Source organism: Lipotes vexillifer, unplaced genomic scaffold (assembly GCF_000442215.2).
Source record: "Lipotes vexillifer unplaced genomic scaffold, Lipotes_vexillifer_v1.1 scaffold251, whole genome shotgun sequence".
Classification (NCBI taxonomy): Eukaryota; Metazoa; Chordata; class Mammalia; order Artiodactyla; family Lipotidae; genus Lipotes; species Lipotes vexillifer.
Window position 1 is genome coordinate 2872505 of NW_006770868.1, and position 23272 is coordinate 2895776.

Genomic DNA, 23272 nt, shown 5'->3' on the forward strand with positions numbered 1-23272 from the left:
TTCCCTACTACGTGGGAAATGCTGCCTAACTACATTCTTATGCATATATACTAAGTCAAAAGCAAAATTTCACTGATCCAAACTATTCTCATTTGAAAAATCACAGTTGGCCCTAACAGAGAGGCAGGCTCTGGGAGACAATGCCAGCTGTCTAACACAACATAGAACACTGGCTGTAAGGGAATGCCGGGGGATGGGGCAGGGGGCGGGGAGTGGAGACCTTCGGGAATTAGGAAAATGTCTGCAGGTTATTTCCTTCTTTACAACCCAACCCCCCAAGAATATTTTGGAAACCACAAAGATAACTATCACTGTGCATCAAGAACTATAAAGTCATCTATAAAACAGAGACTAAGAGGTCAAATGTTTTGCTTTTAAAAACAGGATAATAAATAATGAAAACAGACTTACTTTGGTTGTATACCATCAAATATTTCTTGTAGTGCTAGCGCCCCGTATTTTATGCAATACAAATTAATAAAGACTAAGAAACCTGTTGAAAGGAGGTGCAGAGTATCAATACAGAGGACTCACTGAATTAAATAAGTGATTTAGTGAAAGTCTGCCAAATGAAATATTCACAAATCATTAAAACCCAATGACTAACTTTGGCATCAATACGGGCCTTTTAATACGATTTAACATACAGAATCGCTGCCTTTATAGTACAGTCATAAAAAGGCTTTACATACAGTCTCTGATTTATATTTCTTTATGATATTTCTATTAAAAATGTTTTGATATTTAAACTTACAAACCTCTGGAACACAATATATTGAAACTGATTTAGTGCTTGAAGAATACAAGCATCTTAAAATATTTTATATATAAAATTTTTAACTGTTAAAAGGTTTATACGTACATATAAAGTCTAAGGGTTTTTAGCCTCTTTCCTTCATTATTTCTGTAGGAACACCAAAATGATTTTACTTACTCTTGATAAACTTTGTTGTTTTGGAATTCTGAAGTCTTTGGAATAGTAGAATGAAGATCTGCTTCCTGTATTGGTCAACTGACTCACTAAAGAAGTGAATAAAAAAGCAACAATATAAATTCAGCATTTTTCTGAGTACTTAACAGAATCCTCAATTAAATGTACAATGAGGTTATATTCATACTCACGGAGGCATGTGCTCTATTATACTATTTAGAAGATAAAAACCTTGGTGGTCATTGGCTTTGGATGCAATCAGCTTCTGGAAGACACCTAATAAGCCAGGCTACAACAAATTAGATTAAATAATTAGTTAAAGAAGCAAGGATTAATTGTTCCGAAAGTTAAACAGGTGATATATTTTGGAAAAGGGTGCATGCTGTCATAATCTAACCCCTTTTCTCTTTTTCTTACTTCTGAAGTGTAGAGGAAAAAAAAAAAAAAAAAAAACCCCCACCACAATAAGCCTTTAAAGTTAACTTCCTGAAATTAACCTATCTGGCTCTTATTCCTTTAGTTTCCACCAGAGATAAATAACTAAAGGATACCTAGTTCTAATAAAATATACATTAATGTTTTCTACTAATTAACTGTTACATGTTCTAATTAATTCCCTTTTTATTGAGTTTAAGAAATTAAAAAAAAGTTTAAAGAATCTGCCATCCCTAGTTTCTCTCAGTTACCTTAGAAAATTACAGTTACATCAAAATCTGACTCACAATTTTGTCAGCGGCAGCACTTGCTATTGTAGTTGAACCTCGTTCTAAGAATGCCTGGAGAAGCCTCACTAGAGCAGGAATATTTCCTGTTCTTTCCCAAAGCACTGGCTGAAGGAGGTGAGGAAATAAGGCCATATAGGAAGATGGGATGTCATTTTTGTGTGTTTCCAGAAGCAAAGACATCACTTGAAAGACATACGGAATAAATTCTGTTGATAAAAGTAAAAACAGAGCTGTCAGCTTCAGAATTAATGGGTCTGACACAAAAGGCACATATCTCTTAGGCAGACTGCATTTTATAATCACTTGAATAATTTTATTCAACTAGAAAAATAGCTTTCTTTTACTTACCTTGTACATCATTTTGTAAAATTTCAGTAAACACCAGAAACAAAGCCTCCTCAAAATTTACAACAGCAGCAGGGTTAGCCTTGCAAGTTATTCTTATGGATAAACATATTGCTTCAAACATATAGTGATTAAAGTGAGGTTTGCTTGGGTTCTGAAATTAAAAAAAAAAAAGCTTATGACTCTAATAATCCAATTGACTATATTAAAAATAACCTAAAACATTTAATTAAAAAAAAACCCCACAAATTACACTAAAAAGCCTGCCTATATGTTAAAATTTTACGGTGACCTTAAAATTCAGAAAATGAACTAATACTAATACCTGTTTGGAATTTTTTTTTTTTTAAACGAGCAGAAGTCTACTTATGAAAAACACTTCTGAATCACAGGGAGGTGACTACGTAAGCCCAAGCTCCCAGCGCGCGCAAGGAGCTTTCTTAAACCTGTGTGCTCTCCTAGAGTCGTCACTGTAAACAGCGGTGGGAGAAACGAGCAGGGACATAAAAGGCCTGACTCTGCCACTAGCCGTGTGTGGGACCTCAGGCAAACCTTAACCTCTGTGGGCCTTAGTATGTCTGTATCTGCACAGTGACAATCCTTCATATCATTTTCAATTTTCTTTTTCAAACAAAATCCTTCTTGGAAGGCTACCATATGAAGCTGATGAACTCAGAAGATGAGTGTGTATGTACAGGGGCAGGTGAAAGTGGAGAGGCCCTACATCTCTTTTCTCTCAATTCCCCCAAACCCAAGTAGGCCCAAGGCCCTTACCCAGAATTCGGAGCAAACAGGATCACTATTCTCAGAGTCTCTCTAATACTTCCTATGACTTCATCTCCTTATCATAGAGTAATTAAGAATAAGCGTCTACAAAGGAATTTTACTGGCCTTAAACCGATTTATTTTCTAAAACTTGGTATTAATATTTAAATATGGCTCAAAATACCTAAAATCTTTGATCAAAGAAAGTGAATTTTATTTTGGGGGAAATGAGTCAGGAAGAACAGACACAAGGACTTCAGTCATCATTTTATATTAGTCTGAATAAGCTGCTTTTGTGTCCATTTGGTGCAAAGCCTACTTCTTCCATCTAAGATCATTTCAGATTGTTTGTACTTTCTCAATTCTCTTCAATGAACCCGTTACTTTTCAAAGCGAGAATAAAATGTTTTAAAGTCTCTGAGCTTACACTTAAAGGAAAGTGCTACCAAGGCTCCCATCTGTCACCCCACACTTTCAGAATCACACATTAAGTGCTGGTCGGGAAGGAGTCACAGAGCTTTCCCTGTCCGACCGACTACCAGGGAGTTCTGAGGCTCAAACAGTCTGAAGCATTTAGGTTAAAAAGCAACTGCACTTTCAAAACTGGTTCTGTTACCTTACTAACAGCTAATAGCTTCTGTGTAAGCTGAGTGATGAGAGTAGGGATGTAGGGGATTATGGCTTCTCGTAGGAGGGAAAAACTTCTCATGATAGCTGTAAAATATGAAAAGAGCAAAAACAGATAGTTAAACTTCAGAATAAAAGAGTGATTAGTGGGAGAAAAAAGTCCACTGATTCATAAACTAAAATCTTAAGACTCTTAAACAACCCCCAGATAGCTCTCTACATTTAAAAATAATCTAAATTTCCCTCCCTTTTAAAATTAGGCCAATAATTGGCAACAAAACTTAGCTGGGAAGTGTTATTTCCAGAAGGCTTAAGGGACAATAAAAAATAACGAAGTGGCTAAAGCAGCAGACACAGAGGAGGCAGGTGCAGCAGTGGATGGACACGGGGCAGCAGCAGGTGGAAGGGAGTCTGTTTTGAGTCTCCTTTACTTAGAAATCTGTGGCATGAAATTTTACCTCTAGCCTATTGGAAGTATGATCACAGCCTACCAGAAGCTGAAAGAAAAGGCCACTTGCCCATTTCCCCCCAAAAGAGAGACTAGGAGCCTGAGAAAAATCCAAAAATACACATAAAGCTATGGAAGGCCCATATTACAGAACTAACTGCTCATTAACAGACACCTAAAAACATTGGGCATAGGAGAGAAATACATTATTAAGCTAAAAATATATGATGGCTATTTTTGCACAAACAGAATAGATGTTTACTAAGTAGAGCACCTACTGTACGCTAGGCACACAGGACAGAAAGTTATCCTTTCTTGCCTCCTAAACTTTGCAGTGATGCCAAAGACTCACCCTCCAAGTAGCTAACTGCTACCTATCCCACACCTCAGCCTAGATATCACTTGGTAGAGAAAGCTGAGGGTTACAGGATGGATCAGCCCCCCTCCTCTGGGCTGGCACAGAATCCTCACATTCATTCACACAACAGTATTTACTGGGAAGCTGTTACATACTGGGCACTCTTGCAAACCCTAGGAGCACAGCAATGAAGACCACAAAACACACACACACACACACACACACACGCGCGCGCGCGCACGCGTCCTGACCAAACCAGAAACATTTCCGGACTTCCCTGGTGGGGCAGTGGTTGGGAGTCCGCCTGCCAGTGCTGGGGACAGGGATTCGAGCCCTGCTCCGGGAGGATCCCACAGCAGAGCGGCTGGGCCCTAGCGCCGCAACTGCTGGGGCTCGCGTGCCTGGAGCCCATGCTCCACAACAAGAGAAGCCACCACAGTGGGAAGCCTGCGCACCACAACGGGGAGCGGCCCCCGCTCGCCGCAACTAGAGAAAGCCCGTGCGCAGCAACTAAGACCCAATGCAGCCAGAAATACATAAATAAATTTATAAAAAAAAAAAAAAAGCATTTCCTATGAGTCATCCACCATGCTAGACTCTTGGAATGCAACCGCAAGTAAGACTAAGATTGTCCCAGAGCTGTTCCCAAGACACTCTCCTAATGGAGCACCTGGCAGATGGTTAACAGCTGCCTGTGTCCCTGGCAGTATTTCTATGAAGGCAGGATCTGTGCGGGGTCTATCAAGTACACCCAGGTTTCACACCAAGACCTAGCAGAACATGCCGTCAATAAATGTTGTCTGAGCTCATCTTTGCCCTCAAGAATTTCAACCTAGGAAAAGAAAAAAGGAGTTTGCTACCTTTTCTTTAGTAAGACGCGTTCTATATCAAGTTAGGGTAAAATTTTTTCTGAAAACACCAACAAACTCAACTATTTTTCATTTAAAAATATCTAAACCTACCTAATGCTTGACAGTATCTGGTTCATAGACTACGTAACCTGAAGTACAACTCAGAGTGTTCACCACCCTTGTCGTCTGAGATTAGATACTTAGAGTCTGTACACCAGGGAAACGGCCTACCTTTCATAATATATTCATTTTCTGAAGAGCCAGGAAGTGTGAGAGCTTTGAAAAGGTTTGTTAGCAGAATCTCAACAAACGGTGCGATTTCTGCAGCTGTAAAGCTATAGATGAAAAAACAGCTTTCAGTCACTACCAACTCTTGAGCCTGTCACTTTGGAACACCCTTCGCAACTACTAAATCACACTTCTCGGCATAAAAGTGAGCCATCTCCCACCAATGACAGCAGATAGCTTAGGAAAATATTGCTTTTATAAGGGCTCATGTTAAGTTCCTAAGAAGGCATATCTGGGACCAAACACAATTAAACAAACCCGGCAAACCCAACATTGTCTATGGCTGTTGAGGTCATCCCTGGTTCACATCTGTCACCATCGAGAACAGAGCCCAGACTCTCAACCAGCTTTCCTGGAGGTGGAGCAAGTTCGGAAATGTTTTCTGCATAAATTCTGGGCCTGAAGACAGGTACTGGCTTAACTCGCCTAAAGGATAACCTTTCAACCCTTAATTGGCCAGTGTACATATCTGTACTTCAAGTTCTTGATGAAGAAAAGAACCTAAAATGTTTTCCATCTCTTACCCAAAGCTCAGTTTCAAGAAATAACACTGTTGAAGAAAAGGCCTGAAAGACATGCAGACCACCCAATCCTCTGCATTTTGTCCTTGGATCAGGCCACAACAGCTACTGCCTTGGACCCTAGAGAATTACTTTCACTCAGCTGTGTCATGTCTCAGTGCTAAATAAGATCACAAAAACAGCCAGGTGAAAATAACTCTGTTGCGTGATGTTGCTATGAACAGGGCTACTACACAGTATTCCCTCAACAAAGGCCCACTTCTGAATAACTTTTAATTTTAATCTCATGGACATTATGGACATCTTAACTCACCAAGTTTCTCTCTGCCTTGGCCACTAGAGGACTCCACATAAAATCCACAAGTTTCTTTCTTTAACTACTGTACAGGATCCTCTGACACACTTCTGTTTATTAACCTCACACCCCAGTTATTTTCCTTTGCTCCAATTTCCTCCATTTAACTTTATTGTCAAAATGTGTCTACTCTGGCATGCAGTCTCAAATCCTTTTGGAATGAGGCATAGTATAAATGAGTAAAATATACACATTTATTTTTTTAACTACTAATGAAATTATGAATATACTGAGATATCTTTGACCAGAACAGAATGGTCTTCACCCCGAGATGAAAAAATATATTGCATCAAATACTTACAGAGCGGCATTGTTAGGCCCTCTCATAGTAAACATTCTCTCAAGAGCATGTGCTGCATAAGTATGAACAACAGTACTTTCAGCTTGAAGATGATTAATTAAGAGAGGAATAGAGACTAAAAGATGCTCTTTTGGTACCTGAAAAAAACAATATACATGCTGTAACTCACTGATACTATCTTGAGTAAAAGACAGCTCTGAGAGTGACTTGCTGATTCTAAAAAGTGTGTTTTTTTTCCAGCCACTATTACAATGGAGATGATACAGGTGAAAAAATCAAAACTTCTACCTTCACATAATGGTTCAGCTCACACTCACTTTTCCAATTCTCTTTCTCTGAGCATAAAACTATGGTTAGGGTAAAATAATAATATCGTGGAGAAGCAGATTTCATTAATCTTAGAACCATACTTTACTAGCAAGTATTTCTTAGAATAAGTCATTCAAGCTCTTTGTGCTTCATTTTCTCCTCTTAAAAAGGGGGGGGGATGGCATAAACATAAGCATACTAATCTTCACTAAAAACCTCTAAAACTTTAGCGTATCCTTTAGTCTTTAAAACAGAACAGCTTCACAAGGTTGCATGTAACCCTGGTAGATACCTGTCAAAGACACATAAAAAGTATAAATCAAGAAACTGAAGAATCATCCACAGGAAATAAACTGTGGCATATTCTTATGACAGAATACTACACAGCTATTAAAAATGAACTCTAACACATCTACTAAAAACAACGTTAAGCACAAAAGAAAACTAGATATGCAGACCAATATCTATAGTAGGGTATCATTTAAATAAATAAAAAACTTAAACCTATGTAATACTATAGAATTTTTGTGGAAACAAAACGTGTAAAGCCATAAATAATCACTTACACTGAATTCATTCATTATCTCTGGGGAGAAAGAGAATAGAATGGGAATGGGGAGGGCGTGCCCTGCGTGCCTCCACTGTGTGTGTAGGTTTAAGTAATTATGGCCTGGAGTTAAGATCTGTGGTGGTTATGTATCATTAAATTATTCTCTATTCCTGCTTGTGTGTTTAAAATAATTTACAAGATGGCTGCAGGGTAATTTGGTGGAGGTACTGGAGGGAGTAAGACGAACTGTGCTGTTTTGTTTTCTGTGTCACTAAAATTAAAGTGACTTACACAGTGTTAAGAATCAGAAGGATTATATAACTAAACAGCAAAAAACAATCCAATTAACTCAGCAGAGGAGCTGAATAATATTTTTCTTTCTTATTTTTTTTGGCCACACCGCATGGCTTGCAGGATCTTAGTTCCCTGACCAGGGACTGAACCCAGGCCCCAGCAGTGAAAGCGCTGAATCCTAACCACTGGACCACCAGGGAATTCCCCTGAATATTTTCCCAAAGAAGACACAGAGATGGCTACAGGCACCCCCAAGCTCACAGGCAGCATTAACAATGGCCAAGATTTGGAAGCAACTTAAGTGTCCATCAGTGGATGAATGAATAAAGTGTGGAGTGCACATGTGCACACGTGCGCGTGCGCACACACACACACACACACGGATGGAATGTTATTCAGCCATAAAAAAAGAAAATCTTGCCATTTTCGACAATATGTATGGACCTTGAGGGCATTATACTAAGTGAAATAGAGAAAGACAAACACCGTATATCTCACATGTGGAACATCTACCTCTTGGGGGACTGGTTGAGTAAACCACAGGAGAGCCACCCAGAGTACTATGCTATTTAAATTAAAAAAAAAAAAAAAAAAAAGGGGGAACTGTGTAAGTACTACCATGGAATGACATCCAGGATTTACTAAGTGAAAAAAAGCAAGGTGTCAGAATTCCCTGGTGGTCCAGTGGTTAGGACTCCCAAGTTTTCACTGCCATGGGCCCGGGTTCAATCCCTGGTCAGGGAACTAAGATCCTGTAAACCACGTGGTACAGCCAAAAAAGAAAAAAAACCAAAGTGAAAGCGTGTTTAGCATACTCTCTTCTGTGTAGGAGGAGGGGAAATACATAAATATCTAGGACAATATTAGGTTATATTTTTAAAATTAACTAATGGAAACATAAACCAAAACTTGGTAAAAAATGGTTACTTTTAGGATGAGAGAAGGAACAGGGAGGAAAGCTAGACCTTTCTGAATGTACCATGCCTGACTTTGGAGGTATGTAAAGTAACCTTTCTTGTGCCCCCACAAATAAAACAAAACCCCACAAACAGAAGAATCTAATTATTTATCAAGTTAATGGCAAAAATGCACAAAGAATAATTTCAATTTGCTTTAAACATAGTATTTCTTGACTATACAGGCCTAATAGGATAATATACGAAGGATATAAAAAACACAAAGAAATCAAACAGCATTCAGCACTATTACTTTAGTAATAATATTGGTATTATTTATTTTCTGGCTCTCTCCTATGAAAAAGCCTAAAACCAATTTCCCTAGCACCTAGATTATGGTCTCTAAATAAAACTTCCCACCTTCAAGTGTGGCTAGTTCAGGTCTGGGGCAGGAAATGTACAAGATGAACATGGAATATTCTGTCATATATGAAAGAAGGGAAGCTGTTAAAGGCTACTAAGTGTGTCAAGGGGACACAGGAACCTAATGGGGCTCCTACTGGCCAAAGAAGGAACAACTGGAGAGTCAAAAAATCACTCATTTGTCCTCTGGAGGCTGGTAAGGCACTTAAACTCATTACTCTGAACTGACACGGGAAAAACACACAAACATCTATCCCGTTTTTCCCATTCAAATTGGTAATTAAATAATCTATGAGGCAGTGGTGTTGGTTGTACAAAAGAATAAACATACTAAAAACCACACAAGTATACACTTAAAAGTGGTGAATATTATATTGGGTTACTTATATCTCAATTAAAAAATGTGTCAATGATCACTCTTAACATCACTGAAAGTGGATGAGACACTGTTCGTGTCCTAGTGAAATGAAGCAAAGTATACCAGTGACAAACTCTTGCCCCCCCCCCCCCCACCTACCAGAGGAATAAAATCTAATCAAGCCTCCAGATTTACCAATTTAGAAATACAGGGAACAGAGGAACAAGAGGTAAATCATACCACTGAGGATGCAATCAGCCAGAACTAGAATGAGAAACTCTGCAAGGTAAATGACTGGTTTCTCCAAAAAATGACATGAATAAAAAAAGGGGAAAGAGCCCTCTGTTGTAAATTAGAAGACACAAGACATAATCAACCATAAGCAACGTGTAGACCTTGTTTGGATCCCAAATTTTAATAAAATCACTGTAAAACAGTATTTTAGCGAAACTGAGGAAAATTAATCATGGTCTGGCATCCTAATTTTTTTTTTAATTTTATTTTTTTATACAGCAGGTTCTTATTAGTTATCTATTTTAAACATATTAGTGTATGTATGTCAATCCCAATCTCCCAGTTCATCCCACCCACCCCACCCCTGCCTTCCCCCCTTGGTGTTCATACATTTGTTCTCTATATCTGTCTCTCTGTTTCTGCCTTGCAAACCGGTTCATTTGTACTATTTTTCTGGATTCCACATTTATGCGTTAATATACAATATTTGTTTTTCTCTTTCTGACTTCACTCTGTATGACAGTCTCTACTGGCATCCTAAGTTCAAGGAATTGTTAATTTTGTTAGATGTGGATATCGAATATGATTGCACAGAAGGGAAGAGAAGCCAGTATACGATAAAACTCTTAAGAGATTAAGTGGCATATGACATATAAATGAAAAGCAACTTACTTGATTCCTAAAAATCATAATGTATTTGATACCATCAGCTTTAAGAACAGGAAATTCATTCACTGTAAAAAAAAAAAAGTCACAGTTATTTTAGTGCTAAGGACTGTTAACTCCCAAACTAGTGACAACATTATCAGATTTTAAAAACATGGTTCTGGTAAACAAAATGTCAAGTAATTAAAGCTTAGTCAATTATATAATGATCTATTACACAGCTATTAATACTGGTAAGTTTATAAATAATTTTATTTTTCCCCCTTAAGTTTCATTACAAATGAACGTGTGTTACTTATGTAATTGAACAAAAATGATTTGGACCATGAAATAATAGTATCTTCTTCCAAAATTGAAGCTATTGTGAATCAAGAGCAAGTCTCTCTAGATGAGCTTGCACTAGTAGTGGGAAGTTAGTGAAAGGGTTAAAATATCGGCCAATTGTTAAAAGTTCCTGAAGCTGAATGATAGTAACATGGAAGTTCTTTATGATATTATCCCTACCTATTCGTGTATTTAAATTTTCCACAAAGTTTTAGAAGAATATCTCTTGATCAACATTTTTGTAAACATATGAAAGTATCCTTAGTATTTATTAGTTTCAAGTACTTTAAATTTACTTCAATTTTTAAGAGTTCATTTTTTTTTTTAGTTTTATTGGGTTAGCCAATAAGTTCGTTTGTCCCTTAACAGATTTTGGACAAACCCAAATGAACTTTTTGGCCAACCCAATATTTTATTTTTATTTTCTTTTTCTCCATGTAGCTTGTGGGATCTTAGTTCCTTGACCAGGGATTGAACCCCGGCAGTGAAGCACGGAGTCCCAACCACAGGACTGCCAGGGAATTCCCAAGAGTTCCTTTTTTAAAAAATTAATAATTAATTAATTATTTTTGGCTGCATTGGGTCTTTGTTGCTGCACGCGGGCTTTCTCTAGTTGCAGTGAGCGGAGGCTACTCTTCGTTGTGGTGCATAGGTTTCTCATTGTAGTGGCTTCTCTTGTTGCGGAGCATGGGCTCTTGGCATGTGGGCTTCAGTAGTTGTGGCTCGTGGGCTCTAGAGCGCAGGCTCAGTAGTTGTGGCGCATGGACTTAAGCTGCTCCGGGGCATGTGGGATCCCCCTGGGTGAGGGCTCGAACCCGTGTCCCCTGCATTGGCAGGCGGATTCTTAACCACTGAACCACCAGGGAAGTCCCCCAAGAGTTCATTTTTTGAATGAGAAGGAAAACAAAAACCAAAGTATAATTTCTAGTGAATTACTATATGTACACTAGGAATATACAGTGACAATTTAGTCTCACTTGTTCCTGTTTTCCTTCTACATAAGAGACATTTTGTTTATGGAAAGTTAATTTCACCTGGGCAAGATCTGGGGCAACTATTTGAGATTTTATCCAATAAAGTAACTGCAATAAGGATAGGAGCCACCATTTTCAGTATCATGGTGATATAGAGCTGTAACGGTACTCATTTTTTAGTTTAAAATAAAAATTGCAGGTATAGGGACTTCCCTTGTGGTCCAGTGGCTAAGACTCTGTGCTCCCAATGCAGGGGACGTGGGTTCGATCCCTGGTCAGGGAACTAGATCCCACATGCCACAACTAAAAGATCCCGCACGCTGCAGCTAAGACCCGGTGCAGACAAAAAAATAAATAAATAAATAAATGTATTTTTAAAAAACTGCAGGTATAGTGTAAGCTGTACTAAAAACATTTCACAAAACTCACCATTAGCTGCTTTTAAATCAGGGAGAATGTGATTCACAAAGAACTCAGTCAGGTTTACAAGTTCATTCGCTTGTGTAATTCCATGCTAAAAAAACAAATTCATAACAGTGAAATAACATGAAAAATCTGTAATTATTTACCACACTGGAAATTTAGGCAGCTTTAGAAAACCAGGTTAAAGATGGAAATGAATACTTCAAAACACAAACTACTTACATATAAGACTATTCTAATAGATAATAAAGAAACTTCCCTAAATTAAAGAACAGCTAAATTTAAGTTTAGCACGTTTTATATACTGAGTCTCAGCTAAGGAAGCAAGTGCGGCATCTGTTGATCTTTTGGTCCATAAGAAACTTAAGTGCTTAATACATCAGTATAAAGCCATCTTTGGAAACCATATGAATTCTAATCAGAACTAACACATTATCTAACAGAGTAGGCTATATAACCAGAAATATATCACTTCTTTTTGACTTCTGTGGTACCAACAACTATGTTTTAGAAATAAAAATATACCGAAAGGATTCACCTTCTGGGTTTGGGCTTTCGATGCCAAAGACGTCACCAGGTAAATGGCTGCATCTTTGTGTTTCCAGTTGACAGATGGATTTTTTGCATATTCTTGCAGCATGGAATTAACATAACCAGAGAAGATTCCTGTCACGGGTCCCTCAAAAAACTTGCATAATCCTCGTACTAGATCACAAGCAGCCCTGCGTCTAGTATCAATATCTACAAAATCAAAGGGAAATACATTATGGGAGAAAGAAACCACCAACAACCAACTGACCAAGTTTATAAGAAAACAAATTGCCATCTGAGAGCTAACAGCAACAAAAACAATGAAAAAAAATTCCCCCCACAAATGTAAAATGAGAATGAAACTGAAAGATCATAGTAGTATGATAAACCCTAATAAGTATATAAAAAAGAGAAGACAAGTAATTCAACATCTGATACTTTGATATAGCTCATATAAAGAGCTGCTTTCTACCATGGACAAGTTAAAGAAGGAAAACAGTTCTCCAATGAAAGCCAGCTGAAATGACATACTTATCAGGACTCCCTCACCTCCCCATATTTATTAGAAAGAGAGCAACTGGCTTGCTAAGAGACCAACAGCTAAAAACCAAAATACACACCAGATCCTTCCAAATCTCTTCTTATATACTCCTCAGAATTATCTTCAAAGGCTTCTTCATCAGCAGCTACAAAGCAAGATGACATTTCAGATCACTTCTTGAAAGACGTGGCAAGTCATTCTACCTTTACAGTTGAGTATGCAGAGGAGTATGTGGAACTGCCATGTTTTACAGCAAAGTGTTCTTTCCCAACAAATGACTACTTCATATACTCTTAATCATTACTCACAGCAGCAAACGCTACCCTGAAAGATGAGGTAATTGGTAATGCATACAGCTGCGAGATAGGCTCACTTGTTCTAATGTGAACGTCCACAGAACTGGACTTCATCACCAACCTTCAAAAGTGTTGGGAGACCAATCTAGGGATGCCAACTTGTTATTCTGCCAGATAAGGACATTAAACAAACAACCTAACAACTATCACCATTATTTCATAAACAGTTATTTCAACACCAAAACAAGTAGGACAGACAGTATCAAAGATCTGTCCTTTACCTATAGTTTTATGAAAAAAGAAAAGGAAATAAAACCCCACGTTACACTTTTATTTCCTCATTTTGTTCCTGAATGAATGATCTAATGACTGCTCTTCCCAACTGTCAGAAAGACATTTTGTACAAATACAGACTCTTAGGACTATTTTAACCTTAAGCACAAACTAGGTAGGCTTCAACTCCATATTTAAAAGTCATCAATCACTTCTTGTCTCAAGTCAACTGCTCAAAAATAGCTTCTGCCTTGGTAAAATACTAAATCCAACAAAACTTAGACTGAATATGTTACAAAAAGCAACACAGAGAAGACTTCTTAAATTCTTAAATTTATACTAACATACTCTTTTAAAAAACAAGCTTTTAATTAATCTCCTGAAAAAGCTTTACACTTTGCCACAATTACCTCTAAATTCCATGTTAGGCACAATAACCTTTTCACAGATACTTGTCAGCGTGTTCTGGTCCTCAAATAGATTCTTATAGTGAGGTCTCTCACAAACTGAAGCCAGAAACTGAATTGCATTACTTACCAACTGGAATAAAACACAAAAATAAGCATATTTTTAAGAGCAAACGGAACCATTTATTTCATGGGGGGGGAGGGGATGTCTTAATTATTTGTCTCCACCATCACCTTACCAAGTCATATTTAACCTCTTGACCTGTTGTAACTAGTAAATTCCAGATGGCTGTGACAAAACGAGGCAGGTACCGCTGAAATTCTTCATCATATTTTTGTGCATAGAGTGCAGCATTATCACAAATCTGGGATTTTAAGAGCTCCAATAAGCCTGCTTCCTCTTCATCCTCACATTAAGAGAAAACGGAAAACTCAAACACACAACTTCAACGCTATCATAAACATGGAGAGTAGCTGTAATTCCTGAACTCTTTAAAAATTTTACATCAAAGCTAGGCGCTGTGAATTACATCTACGCCACTGTAAATTTATTCACCTGGTCTATCAAATAAATACAAGATGAAATGCTTCTTATTTATTAATCAATGAGAGCAGTTCTCAGAAGTTTTCAAGTTAAATAAACCCTTTTCAGGACTTCCCTGGTGGTCCAGTGGGTAAGACTCCACGCTCCCAATGCAGGGGGCCTGGGTTTGATCCCCACTTGGGGAACTAGATCCCGTGTGCATGCCGCAACCAAGAAGTCCGTGTGCCTCAACTAAGACACGGCACTGCATGCATGCATGAATATTTTAAGTAAATAAATAAATCAAGCTTTTTCTTCTGGTTGCTGAATTATAAAATATTTAATATTAAATCGAAAATAATATATTCCTACAAAAACATGAGTAACAAAAATCATATCACATTTTCCTTTCTAACACAGTCTTGTTATCTCCCAAAAGGTTCCCATTTCAAATATATTAAAATGTGTTCTCTTCCCAATAAGCTAATGCTATAACATTCTCACAAATAATATTCTGGTTTTAAAATGCTGGACAACCTAAAGCAGGGGTTAACCTGCTGCCTAATTTCTGAAGTTTTATTAAAACCCAGCCACACACATTCTTTGTTTTCATTTATACAACTTATAGTATTGCCTATGGCTGCTTTCAACTACAACTGCAGAGTTGAGTACATAGCCCACAAAGCCAAAAATATTTACTACCCGGACCTTTATAGGAAAAGTTTGCCAGCCCTACCTGCAAGCATGACAGTGACTGATATAACAACGCTTACTACATATAACAGCAATCACAAATACTTTTTGAGCTATATTATGTGCCAAAGAACTCAAATTGAGAAGAGATAAAGAACAGCTCCTCAAGGCATAAATATAAGGGATGTCACACAGTGAGATGACACATTTAAATGGGCAAACAATTCCCTTAAGAATCCTATGTGAAAAATTCCTTTAGACTTAAGTGTAAAGACAAGTTTTGTTTTCTGAGGGAGTGGTTTCTTACTAGTGGACTGAAGGAATTATTTTATTGGAACTCTATTTTTTTTTTGGTTGATTCTTGTTGTGTATAAATCTCAGAGACAAAATTTGCTGTACACCCACAGTAATGATTCTCCCTCTGCATGCCACCCAAACAGATCTGCATCACCAACTGTAATTTTTATCTGGTGTTGAAATATTCTTAATATTTTACTTTTTATGTTTTTTGTTTGTTAAGAGGTAAATCATAAATATATTAATAAACAAGCAAATGAATAACACAGAGTGCTACATGTTGAAAGTACATATTACAAAACTCAGATCAGAAACTTTTACACATTACAAATTTTCATGTCCCCTCTTTCCCACACTGTAGATGACTTTTTCAAAAGAGGTCATTATTACAGAGGTTTAAGTTTTCTTAGTATCTTCAATGACAAATGATTTTCTATTTCATAAAATGTTCACAATGTGAATACTCGAGGCCTTACTTTCAATAATGTAATAAAATAGCCTTATCTATAAATTGTGACTTAAGTCAGGACTACAAGAAGGGTAATTCTGCACATTACAATTATCCTCCCTCCAGTGTTCTCAGAGGGCACTCAATTTTTTTAACATTAAAAAAAATTGATATAATTGACACTTAACATTATATTTCAAATAATTCTTAAAAAAAAGCCTACTTGGGAAATACTTTAAATAATACTTACATCAGTTTGCAGAAGCTTATTATCTAATGTCAAGAGGGTATGAAAGTTGTTCATCCAAGTTTCCATATTATCTTCAAAAAATTCAGGGAGATCCTAAAGAATAAATGGTGACTTGAGACTTTTGGTTGAAGTAATTATTATATTTTAATAAGTTTCCCCCACCACGCCAAATGTTTTCCACATGCCTAGACTCAAGCTCACATTTCTCAGCTAAGTCAACGGAGACCTATTTTGACAAGAATTCTCTGCTCCAGCTAGGTCTGACAGATGAGTAAACCATTTTGACTCTGTCTCAGTAAGCTTTCAACCACAAACGATGCCACCTGTTCCTGTCCCAATGTAAATCTACTTATTCCTTTAAGGTTCAGTTAAGACTGAAAACTTTCCTTACAAAACTCAGTGCTTACCAATACATTCCTTTTCCTTTCTGAACTACTGCATTTACTGTAAGATGACCACCAAGTCAGGCTTATTGTCTTATATAGTTACTGCTTTCCTATGGCACAGTACTGCCCACTTAATGAGGGATAAATCCCCCAAGGGTAAAGATTATGCCTCCTTCCTATCAGGCTTCCGTGACTAACAAGTTATTAATCACCTCATTCTACCTGACTTCTAGGAAGTGGAACTCAAAATAAGGTATACAAAAACCCAGCGGTATCCTTAAGAATTTCTCAAATTGCTGCCTAGCTGAACAATGAAGGTATGCCATTTTGGGTTGTTCATCTCATATTCATTCTACCTATTCCTTCTGAGGAATGCTCTCCCTACCACTGTGAGTACAGTCACGTTGGGAGGATTAAGTCCAAGTACTTGGCTCTGGCTAGAGGCAGCAAAAACGCTACATCCTTTCTCTTGCATCTCAGTGTAGGAGTCTGTACCAGTAAGACTCCCTTCTCATTCCTGGAGCCCTGAATCTTAAAGTAATGACTCAAGAACAGAAAGAATGACTGGAGGCCACCACCTCAGTAGCAACCGGGTGACCAGGCATTTTCTGCTATAAGATTGTGGCTGTTTCCTCTCAAATGCCACTGGTTCTTACACCTTCCCAAGTCTATTTCTTCAGCCTTTTGTCTCCCAGATATGCTTCCATTAAAAGCTATAAGCTTTGCTTCCAGGACCTGGCTATTGTAAATAGTGCTGCAGTGAACACTGGGGTGCATGTGTCTTTTTGAATTATGGTCTTCTCTGGGTATATGCCCAGTAGCGGGATTGCTGGGTCATATGGTAGTTCTATTTTTAGTTTTGTAAGGAACCTCCATACTGTTCTCCATAGTGGCTGTATCAATTTACATTCCCACCAACAGTGCAAGAGGGTTCTCTTTTCTCCACACCCTCTCCAGCATTTGTTGTTTGTAGATTTTCTGATGATGCCCATTCTAACTGATGTGAGGTGATATCTCATTGTAGTTTTTTTTTTTGTTTTTTTTTTGCTGTACTTGGGCCTCTCACTATTGTGGCCTCTCCCGTTGCGGAGCACAGGCTCCGGATGCGCAGGCTCAGCGGCCATGGCTCACGGGCCCAGCCACTCTGTGGCAGTGGGATCTTCCCGGACCGGGGCACGAACCCGTGTCTCCTGCATCAGCAGGCGGACTCTCAACCACTGCACCACCAGGGAAGCCCTCATTGTAGTTTTGATTTTCATTTCTCTAATAATTATGATGCTGAGCAGCTTTTCATGTGCTCCTTGGCCATCTGTATGTCTTCTTTGGAGAGATGTCTATTTAGGTTTTCTGCCCATTTTTGGATTGGGTTGTTTGTTTCTTTAATATTGAGCTGCATGAGCTGTTATATATTTTGGAGATTAATCCTTTGTCCGATGATTCGTCTGCGAATATTTTCTCCCATTCTGAGGGTTGTCTTTTCGTCTTGTTTATGGTTTCCTTTGCTGTGGAAAAGCTTTGAAGTTTCATTAGGTCCCATTTGTTTATTTTTGTTTTTATTTCCATTACTCTAGGAGGTGGATCAAAAAAGACCTTGCTGTGATTTATGTCAAAGAGTGTTCTTCCTATGTTTTCCTCTAAGAGTTTTATAGTGTCCGGTCTTACATTTAGGTCTCGAATCCATTTTGAGTTTATTTTTGTGTATGGTGTTAGGGAGTGTTCTGATTTCATTCTTTTACATGTAGCTGTCCAGTTTTCCCAGCACCACTTATTGAAGAGACTGTCTTCTCCATTGTATATCTTTGCCACCTTTGTCATAGATTAGTTGACCATAGGTGCGTGGGTTTATCTCTGGGCTTTCTATCTTGTTCCATTGACCTATCTTTCTGTTTTCGTGCCAGTACCATATTGTCTTGATTACTGTAGCTTTGTACTATAGTCTGAAGTCAGGGAGTCTGATTGCCCATCGACAGACGAATGGATAAAGAAGTTGTGGTACATATATACAATGTATTACTTAACTATAAAAAGGAACGAAATTGAGTCATTTGTTGAGACGTGGATGGATCTAGAGACTGTCATACAGAGTGAAGTAAGTCAGAAAGAGAAAAACAAATATCGTATATTAATGCATGTATGTGGAACCTAGAAAAATGGTACAGATGAACCGGTTTGCAGGGCAGAAGTTGAGACATAGATGTAGAGAACAAACGTATGGACACCAAGGGGGGAAAACCACGGTGGGGTGGGGATGGTGGTATGCTGAATTGGGCGATTGGGATTGACGTGTATACACTGTGTGTATAAAACTGATGACTAATAACCTGCAGTATAAAAAAATGCACAAACAAAAAAACAACTAATACTAAACTTTCTTTGGGTTATTTGTATGGAAATATATTAATATAAATGTTTCAGACATTACATGAAATTTCTAAGAATCTTACATGTTCTGGTATAATGTTATGCGTCATAATTCTAGTTATTTAAAATGCATATCTCAGAAATAACTAAATTTCCTTGTCAACTGCATTATTATGAACTTCCATCAAAACTTTAACCGTGGTCATTTTTAAGTCTTTTGTCATTTACAGACAGTTCTGGGTGTACTCTGATGCTTTTGCAAAAATGTTCCTATAAGAGCTTCCTTGGTGGCGCAGTGGTTGAGAGTCCGCCTGCCGATGCAGGGGACACGGGTCCGTGCCCCGGTCCGGGAAGATTCCACATGCCGCAGAGCGGCTGGGCCCATGAGCCATGGCCGCTGACCTTGCGCATCCGGAGCCTGTGCTCCACAATGGGGGAGGCCACAACAGTGAGAGGCCCGCGTACCGCAAAAAAAAAAAAAAAAAAAGTTCCTATAAAAGGGTTTCATCTTTAAGGAATTCATGGAAAAGACTCTGACAAGTACAGGTTTCTGGTAACTGACTATACTACTGAAGTGAATGAATAAGCACTTTCAGAACTCTAATGGAAAACTGATGAATTCATAAAAGTGCTAACAAAAGATCAAGATGAAAAAAAAATTAATTACATGGGACTGAGTGAACTGATGAGGATGATTATAATTGTGACTTTCTGTTTGAATAATAAAAAAAATCCCACAAGGACTCAGAGGCAAAAAATATACAAATCAATTTTCACTGCAAAGTAAAGGAGCTCTTACAGTGGAGGATTACTGGACTGAATGTCAATATTATGACATAGTATGAGTGTGTTTCGTGTTTGGTAATTGCAATCATTGTTGCTTTTGTTGTGGTCATCCATTTACAATGCTTGGTGTCAGTTTATTTATCTCTTGTAAAAGAAAAAAGAATGGGGGGAATCAGAACACAAGCAACTAACGTCTATTTTTTCAGGGTGGGGGGAAAAATCAATGCTAGCAAAGAAGTCTTTATCAAGTGAAAAACTTTATATATGACATCAAAGAATAAGAATCAAAAGCAAGAAATAAAACGAAACTTACCTGAAAGTTTAAACTGTAGAACAGTTTTGAGATTAGGATCAGGGAAGAAAAAAGAATCCTCAGGGCAGAGGCATCATTCGCGTGGGTGCTGCAGAGCTCAATGGTGGCCTTGGAAAGGAATTTAGAAAGACGCTTTTAGTGTATTGTAAACCTTAGTGAAAAAGCCTTGTATTAGGCTGAAACTATTCATACATCTTCTCCAAAATTTGGCTTTTAAATAGTAGTATACAGTCATTTAGGATTTTTGAAAAAACACATTAAAGTATATATTTTTAAGTTGTCCATCACAGCACTACTGTAAAGTCCAATATTAATATTTTGGACTAGATCCTTCTACTCTCCTCTGTGCATGTATATAACTATATTACACAAAACTGTCTTTATATGCACTCATTAAATAATTCCCTGCCACCTGGCCTGTAGGTTGTTTGCAACTGTTTGTTATTCTAACTGCAATAAACAAGCTTATGTATAAAACTTTGGGCACACTTCTAGTTTTCTGAGTTTGAGATTCTAGAACTGTATTACCAGTACAGAACAGTATGCTATAAGTAAGAGTTCTGGAAGCCAGATAGATCTGGATACAACCCAGACTCTGTTACTCATAATAAGCATGACTCTGAGTAAGTTATTTTACTGCGCCCCCCATCTCCATATCTGTCTGTAATTAAGAATAATGCCTACCTCATAAAATATGAGAATAAAATGAGAAAATATACATAAAAGGTCCTTGTAATTTGTGCACACCTACAATGTAAAAGACACTCAACAAATGTTGCTAACTATATCCTGGAGTTAGAAAATATGAATATTATGGTTTTCTCAATGAAATGTCAAACTCCAGAAAGCTAGTACCATTTATAACCCAATGGACAGGACACTAGTGTTCATTTCACTGGACTCTGGCTAAAACATTTTTCCCCCACCCGTCCCTCTCTGCTCCTGGCTAAAACTTTTAATGTCATTAAAAAGAAATAAAAATCTTTGCTAGTCCAATAGGTGAAAAGTATTGACATTTTGTCCAATTTTATTTTTAAAAATAAAAATGTACTATCAATAAGATATCCTAACCATGAAAAATCCTGTGCATACTCTGTAATTTAGAAAGTTGTGATTATCACACAACTTTCCTTTCTGAAAACAGGAAATGAGCAGCTTTTCTCAAGTTAGCAAAACTAGGTTTGAGGCCTGGCTCCCTTTTTTATTAGCTGTGTGATACCGAACCCTTCACTTTCCTTATCTGGAAAAAAAGGTTAACAATACTTCTCTTTCGATCTTAAATGAGTTTCAAAAAGATATTTAGGACAGTTCCTTATGTACTATAAGACGATGTACGGATATATAAATTAAACTCCATAAACAGTCAAATCAAAATACGGATCTACTCCTTTAGAGACACATACTCAAATACTTGAGTGAAATAATATGACGCCTGGGATTTGCTTTTAACTATTCGTATGAAATCAAAGGGAGAGAACAAATTAAAAAGAAATAAAATTCTAGTAACCATTAAACTTGTGTAGTCAATACATGGGATTTCATTCTACCAGCTTCTCTATTTTGGAGTAGATTTGAAATTTTTCAAAAGAAGTGCTGCTCTAAACCATTACCTATCAAATACACTTTCAAAGCAATCTCTTAAAATTTATACAAATATTCAAGCACTTAAAAATATTAAGTAATTAAAAAATACCACCAAGATGTTATCACATACCTTAAACAGATTAGTCAAAGGCAAAGCAAAGGCATCCAGAACAAGTTTAATTTCAGTCCATAACTCATTTGACTTAAATTCATGGCGATATCTAGAAAATTCAGGTAAAAGAGGCAAATTTACAAATTTTGGTTAACTGACTTTAGGTCTTCAAGGCTAGATTAGAGAAAAGTCTATGGCTAGATAGCTTTCTGAAATAAAAAGGGAATTCAAGCACAGTTTATCAAGACCAGGTATCTCACAAGTAATAGGGCAATATGAAATAAACATCCTACACTTAAGAAGAAACAAACACAATAATGAGAGGCTTATGCTCTTATTCTAGAATTATCATAAAAAAATGACATAATCACAAAAATATACACAAGCAAAAATATTTGAAAAAAGTATTTTAAAAATATGAATTTATATATCAATACCTTTTAAATAAAGAATGTGCTGTACGAAGGACTCCATTAATAACATGGAAATCTCCACTCTGAAAGCGATTCACCATTTCTGTCAACAAGTCAGGCCATTTCTGAGGGAAATCTTCTCTGCCAATAATGCTAATGGCATCACTTAACTGTGGGGAGGAAAGAGACTAATGAGATGAAAGCTCTACAAACAAGCCCACCTAACAAGCAGGGCCTCACATACCTGCTTCTGAATTTGCTCTGGGCTGCTAAGCATCAAGTGCACTATGTTAGCTTTAATGGCTGCTCGGTCAGCTTCGCAAATTTTATTTGGTTCATCTTCAACCTAAAAGCAAAACATTAATAAGCAAGTAACATAAATCCATATCTATGACTGTATGGGTTTGTAGATAAAACAGAACCATTTCTTGTTTCCTGGTTTCCTAAGAAAAACAGAGAAGGTAGGGCCTTCCTTCTACATAGATGGGTCACAGATTCCTTTAATAATCTGATGCAAGCATTCTTCTGCAGAAAAATGTACCTTCCTTCCCAAATGCAAATATTTTACATACAAATTAAGGAGCTTCTCTGACTCCCTGATGCCAATTAAGAATCTCAGTTCTGTAAGGAAACTAATCAGAACATGTGGTTAAAAATCTTTATACAGGGCTTCCCTGGTGGCGCAGTGGTTGAGAGTCTGCCTGCCGATGCAGGGGACACGGGTTCGTGCCCCGGTCCGGGAGGATCCCACATGCCGCGGAGCAGCTGGGCCCGTGAGCCATGGCCGCTGAGCCTGTGCGTCCAGAGCCTGTGCTCCGCAACGGGAGGGGCCCCAGCAGTGAGAGGCCCGCGTACCGGAAAAAAAAAAAAAATCTTTATACATATATGCTACTCAGCCGATATTCATCTTCAAAAGCTTCAATTTGACTGTTACCTTAAGTCAAAGAAAGGTCTTTTCAATAAAAACTTCTTGACCATTACCAGTTTGAATGCACCCAGGACTACATCGCCCAAACAGATTCTGGATCTCACTAGTTTTACAAATCAAGACAGAGGGATAGGGCTTGCATGTCTACAAGGAGATGAATGGAT

At 37.7% G+C, this 23272-nt stretch overlaps 1 protein-coding gene across 2 annotated transcripts in view; it reads right to left on the reverse strand.

Moving 5' to 3' along the window:
• The window catches only part of CSE1L (chromosome segregation 1 like), a 39755-nt gene that overhangs the window by 3189 nt on the left and 13294 nt on the right, over positions 1–23272 (reverse strand). Inside the window, exons 4-22 of one of the 2 annotated variants that reach the window (XM_007446395.1) lie at positions 22425–22526; positions 22205–22350; positions 21786–21876; positions 20072–20179; positions 16226–16318; positions 14254–14421; positions 14018–14147; positions 13118–13183; positions 12505–12707; positions 11973–12057; positions 10252–10313; positions 6516–6652; positions 5282–5385; positions 3383–3480; positions 2005–2155; positions 1654–1862; positions 1123–1220; positions 935–1020; positions 412–493 (exon numbers count right to left, since the gene is read on the reverse strand). In XM_007446395.1, coding sequence (XP_007446457.1) covers positions 412–493; positions 935–1020; positions 1123–1220; positions 1654–1862; positions 2005–2155; positions 3383–3480; positions 5282–5385; positions 6516–6652; positions 10252–10313; positions 11973–12057; positions 12505–12707; positions 13118–13183; positions 14018–14147; positions 14254–14421; positions 16226–16318; positions 20072–20179; positions 21786–21876; positions 22205–22350; positions 22425–22526 — 2219 coding nt within the window. The remainder of the gene's footprint in view (positions 1–411; positions 494–934; positions 1021–1122; positions 1221–1653; positions 1863–2004; positions 2156–3382; positions 3481–5281; positions 5386–6515; positions 6653–10251; positions 10314–11972; positions 12058–12504; positions 12708–13117; positions 13184–14017; positions 14148–14253; positions 14422–16225; positions 16319–20071; positions 20180–21785; positions 21877–22204; positions 22351–22424; positions 22527–23272) is intronic. The other variant, XM_007446396.1, reaches the window with a different exon arrangement.